Source organism: Ranitomeya imitator, chromosome 5 (genome assembly GCF_032444005.1).
Source record: "Ranitomeya imitator isolate aRanImi1 chromosome 5, aRanImi1.pri, whole genome shotgun sequence".
Taxonomy (NCBI): domain Eukaryota; kingdom Metazoa; phylum Chordata; class Amphibia; order Anura; family Dendrobatidae; genus Ranitomeya; species Ranitomeya imitator.
In genome coordinates, this window is record NC_091286.1 from 566,114,533 (window position 1) to 566,120,532 (window position 6,000).

The 6,000-nt window shown below is 47.2% G+C and overlaps 1 protein-coding gene across 1 annotated transcript in view; it reads right to left on the reverse strand.

Moving 5' to 3' along the window:
• Positions 1-5,728, reverse strand: part of LOC138680879 (allantoinase, mitochondrial-like) — a 94,759-nt gene extending 89,031 nt beyond the window's left edge. The window contains exon 1 of the mRNA XM_069768095.1: positions 5,534-5,728. Coding sequence (XP_069624196.1) covers positions 5,534-5,555 — 22 coding nt within the window. The 5' untranslated portion in view covers positions 5,556-5,728. The remainder of the gene's footprint in view (positions 1-5,533) is intronic.
• Positions 5,729-6,000: the final 272 nt, after the last annotated feature.

A 6,000-nucleotide genomic window follows, 5' to 3' on the forward strand; every position in this document is an offset into this window, starting at 1 on the left:
CATGTCAAAGGTGATGAGAGCATTGTGCAAAACCCTGCAAATCACACAACTCAGGACCTCAGTCTACCATCCCTAGATGGACAGTTTGGTGGAAAGGTTTACTAAAACCTTGAAGGCCATATTAAAGAAGATCGTAGAGAAGGATGGGCGAGACTGGGATTGTCTACTGCCGTACATTTTATTCTCCATCAGAGAAGTCCCACAGGCCGCTTACTGGTTTCTCCCCTTTTGAGCTGTTATATGGTCAACACCTCCATGTACTCAGAAACCTGTTCTCATAATCACCGGGTTGTATTCAGGTCATAGAGCATGAGGTTCTCACGGAGCCTCATGTTCGGATGAACTTGAAGCCGTATCGGATTCCAGAAGCCTGCTGAGAGGTGATTTCGAAAGAGGTGAACCGGATGCTGAACCTGGGAGTCATTGAAGAGTACAAAAGTGGCTGGTTGAGTCTTGATGCTGAAACCAGATGTAGAATGGGAGTTTTGCAATGACCATAGGAAGCTGAATGAGGTCTCTAAGTTCGATACGTATTGTGATGCAGTGACCCCTGTTACAGCTAGCGGGCGTTGCATGTTCTCAGAATATGCACGGAAGTGTATTGAGGCCATGGGAATGCATGGCAGTTGCAGGCATAACTATGATGGTGAGTCAGTGTCCGGCATGATTATAAATGGCTGGTATGTGTCGCATAGGGAGTCTGTGATGTAAGCCAGTATTGCTGTCCTGGGACTTGTAGTTCCATAAGAGTTGTGTTTATGTAGTTGTAAAGGGAGGCTTACAGGGTTAGTTGGAAAGCTGAGCGGGTCTGACTAACCACACACATCTCCCACCTATGGGAGTGGTTACAAGTATATAATGTGACCATCATGTGGTCACATGCTCTTTGTGTGGAAGAGTGTATGAACCTGATTGGTCCCTGTGTAAGGTCCTGGAAGACCTGTGTGTTGAAGGTGCTAACTTCCTGAAGAGCACATGGTGAGGCTTTGGACCTGGTGGTCTGTGTGTTGGACGGTTCCAAGTGGGGAAGGATGTCCTGAACAGCACAAAGAGAGGCCGTGTCTGCAGAGTCAGTGATGGCACTGCGTTTGGGGGAGCTACCGTCCGTTTTGAGGATCTGTACTGTCAGGAGTGCACTGGTCACAGGGGTGGTGATCCCAGTTCGGCAGCTTCCCCAGGAGAGAGGACTGACAGGAGGTCAGTGTGTGGAGCAGGAGCTCCAGAAAGGTAACTCCAGCAAGGGGGTTATAACGGCAGAGAAGTATCTGCTATTGGGATTATACGTCGGTGGTTATTATGTTCCGTGATATATACAGTATAATGAACTGTGATCTGACGGGCGTCAGGTATGGAACTGTATGAAAGTAACCGCAGCTGAAATGGGCTATATTTCGGTTCTGTGATGTTCAAATGCCCTACCGTGGTTTATGAAGGTATAATAAACCAGGCACGGACTTTTGTTAAAGAAAATACATTCTTGCTGTGTGTTATATCGCTGCCAAGTGAGTATTCCCCAACCCGCTAGTGATCACGGCATCACATAATCCAATGTCCCATGTTGATGAACTGATTTGAAAGGCTAGGGCTAGCCAGGTACATTACCACCCTTAACTTCACAAAAGGGTATTGGCAAATGCCAAGATGCCAAGGAAAAGACAGCCTACTTCCCGCCAGATGGTTGTTTCCATTACACAAGGATGCCGCTTGGGTTGCAAGGAGCTCTGGCCACCTTCCAGAGAGCCATGGACCAGATTGTAGCTCCCCACAAGAAGTACACTGCGGCCTACCTGGATGACATCGTGATCAGCCTGGATTGGGGAAGCCATCTGAGCGAAGTCCAGGTGCTACTTGATGCTCTACAGAAGGCAGTGTTTTCCATAACCCCGAAATGTACCATGGGCATGGAAGAAGCTAAATACTTTTGCTATGTCATAGACAGGTGTGGAATAAAACCACAAATAAGTAAAGTTGACGCGATCCAGAGTTGGCCACGACCTCTCTCAAAGAAGCAGGTCAGGGCGTTCCTGGGCATCATGGACTAATACCGATGGTTCATCCCTAATTTCGCCATGGTAGCCGTCCCTCTCTCGGACCTCCTCAAAGGGACAAAGTCAGCATTGGCTAAGTGGTCTCCAGAATCTGGAACGGCCTTCCAGGAACTGAAGCTAGCCCAGTGTTGATGGCACTGGATTTCTCTAAGGACTTTGTGGTCTAGATGGACGTGTCAGATGTTGGGCTGTATGCTGTCTTATTGCAAGAGGTGAACGGAGAAGAGCAGCCCATAATGTAATCTAAGTCGGAAGCTGTCATCCTGCTAGAAATACTCCATAGTGAAGAAGGAATGTTTGACCATCAAGTGGACGTTCTATACTCTAGGGAACTACCTCTTAGAAAGGAAATTCAGGCTAGTCTCCTCAGACCATGCCCCACTAAGGTGGCACTTCAGGATTTTAACTTACATGTTGAACATAGGCCCGGAAAACTGCATGGGAATGCTGATGCACTGTCGAGGGTCCACTATTTGATGGCGAAAGGTGCCAAGCCCTCCATCTTTGGGCAGAGGGGGTTTATGTAAGATGGCCACCAGACAGGCCTTTGATGGGAGATATGTATCACTGAGGTTGGTAGCCCTGGAAAGCAGGCTCCAGCATGTATAGTGCTGAGAGAGTTAATAGGGCATATCAGGGCCAGATTTACGAGCAGTCAAAGAGATGGGTGGGAATGATTGCTCAAATATTCCCACCCCAGGAGCGTGGTATGGCAAATAAAATGGAGATCAGTTGTCTCATTCAGTGTCTGTGACTGGAGGTGTGCAGAACTCCAGTGTTTTGGTCCTTGCTAAGGACTCAATAACTGGACACTAATCCAAGCGGGGATACCCGCAATACTGTATGGACTTTGTGTTCTCACTTTATGTCGGAAAAGGCTGTCTTTTTGTTTGGTTTCCTTTGTGGTTTATGAAATCTGCTATTAGAAATAGAAATAAAGAACAAAAGCAACAAACTGTGAATGAAAAAAGAGGAGCAAAGAAACCGACTACAAGCTTAAATGTGTCTATACAAATACACAGAACATGGGAAACAAACAAGGAGAATTGGAAATGTTAACACAGGAAGAGAAGTATGATGTCATAGGCTTCACTGAAAACTTGGTGGGATGATACACATGATTGGAGTACAAACCTTGAAGGCTACAACTTATTTACTAGAAACCGGATTAACAAAAGGGGAGATGGTATTACAGTGCATGTTGGTAAAAAGTATATCTCCACAGAGATCCAAGCTTCAGAGACTGGTAGCTCCGTAGAAAATGTTTGGGTAAGAATACAAGGAGAGAAGAACAGAAAGGACACTATTGTAAGTGTTTACTATAGGCCACCAGGATAGACTGAAGATATGGATGAACTCTTTTTACATCAGAAGTCTCTGTTCTTAAAAAAAGTACAACATGGTGATCATGGGAGATTTTAACTATCCAGATATTTCTTGAGAATCTCTCTCAGGCAAAAGTAATGGGTCCAGAAAATTATTATCTTCTCTTGCTGACAACTTTATCTTTCAAAAGGTAGAAGAGAGAACAAGAGGATCTGCAATCTTGAACATAATTCTTACCAACAGGGAGGTAATGGTGGCTGGGAATTTAACCCCTTAGCGACCGCCGATACGCCTTTTAACGGTGGCCGCTAAGGGTACTTAAACGGTGGCCGCTAAGGGTACTTAATTAACGGCGCTGTGGAAAAAGTGAATAGCGCCCCCCAGAGTCAGATTTTCTCCGGGGTCTCGGCTGCCGGGGGTAGCCGAGACCCCAGAGAACATGATTCGGGGGGTTTTGTACCGACCCCGCATTTGCGATCGCCGGTAATTAACCGTTTACCGGCGATCGCAAAAAAAACCCAAAAGCCGCGATCTCTTTTTAATTTCTCTGTCCTCCGATGTGATCGCACATCAGAGGACAGAGAAAGGGGGTCCCAGATAGCCCCCCGATACTCACCTATCTCCCCCGGTGCTCCTCGTGGCTCCCGGTGGGCGCCGCCATCTTCAAAATGGCGGGCGCATGCGCAGTGCGCCCGCCGGCCGGCCCCGGGAGAATCTTTGGGGTCTCGGCTGCCGGGGGTAGCCGAGACCCCAAAGAGCATGATCGGGGTCGGTTTTACCGACCCCTGTTTTGCGATCGCCGGTAATTAACTGTTTACCGGCAACCGCAAAAAAAAAAAAGTCAAAGTGTAATTCTCTGTCCTCTGATGTGATCCCTGTCCCCTCCCTCCTCCCACCCCCTGTGCGCCCGCCCGCTGTTAATAAAATACTCACCCGGCTCCCTCGCAGCTTCCTCTCAGCCAGCTTCTCCTGTATGAGCGGTCACGTGGTGCCGCCGACTACAGTCATGAATGAGAGTATTTATGACTGTAATGGGCGGCACCACGTGACCGCTCATACAGGAGAAGGTGCGGCGCGGAGAGGACGCTTCGAGGGAGCCGGGTGAGTATTTTAGTAACAGCGGGCGGGCGCACAGGGGGTGGGAGGGGACAGGGATCTTTATTTTAAACATGAAAAAAAAAAATAGGATTTTTCATATCTTCTCTCCAGTGAACCCTGCTGGAGAGAAGATATGAATGGCGGCTTCAGCACCAGATGCAGGGACAGCGCTTATCTCTAGCGCTGTCTCCTGCACGCTCCGTGTGGTACCCACGGATGGCCTACGTGAGTTCACGGACACACGGACACGGATAACTAACTCCGGTACCGATTTTTCCGGTACCGGAATTATCTGGACGTGTGGGACAGGCCTAACTGAATGGCAGGTCCCACCCTTATCTCGAGAAATGGACCCCAACGCTTGCCGCTATCAGTGTCGAGGGGGTCAGAATTTCCCTTCATTTGTATGGAAATTCTCCACAAACATCAGCACGCAATGAGATAAACAGGGGTCACATTGGAGGGTCCAACATCTACTACACATTTATAGCGTATCTTGTGGATATGTCATAAATGTATGAGATACCTCTTTAAAGGATTTGTAATGTTTAGGCTACGTTCACATTAGCGTTGCGCCGCCCTGCGTCGGCGACGCAACGCGCGACGCATGTTAAAACGCGCGCAAACGCGCGCAAAAACGCGCGCGTTTTGCGACGCGTGCGTCGTTTTTGACAAAAATCGGACGCACAGAAAATGCAACTTGTTGCATTTTCTTGCGTCCGACGCTAGCGTCGGAAACGACGCACGTGGCGAAAAACGCCACCCAAAAAACGCACGCGTCCCCTATGTTAAACATAGGGGCGCGTCGCCGCTGCGTCGCCGCTGCGTCGCCGACGCAACAGCGGCGCAACGCTAATGTGAACGTAGCCTTAGATAACCGAAAAAAAAATACATGAGAATTTGTATAATTATTGTGTTAATGATTTTTGCAAAGTAATAAACAAATATACATAGAGAAATACATGGAAAAGAGATACATAGAGAAAAAGTACATATAGATTGCATAGATTAGCAGCTGCAGCCAGTAATTATGTAATAACGCTCTTATTCTCTGCTATTACCTGGGTTTGTGCTCATAGACATCGTGATCTCACAGCGCTGTTCACTTTCATCCGTGTCCCTTGATTTCTTTGCTATATTTAGGTGTGTGATTACTCGCTTACTTTTCCCCAGTGAAAGTGTTTTCTCCTCTGATTTCTGACTACCTTTTGACCGTGCCCATGTCACTCTTGTTCCACAGACTCCCCCTGTAATCTTTGCACTCTGTGTCAGTGTTTTTAATGTTTTTCTTTGTTCTGTCCTGTTTGCTGACCCTAATAATTGTTGCAATATTCATTCCCTCCCAGTCCGCTCAGTCTCCCTTTGTAAAGATTAATAATTGACTTCCGAAGCAAAGGCCACCATGGACATTACAGTGTAAGTAATGGTGTGTAATTTAATTTACTGTAATAAACCTATCACTTACAATCTGCAATGACACTTCAATCTATAAAATCATTTATACTCCGCCGTCAGATTGCCTGCTATT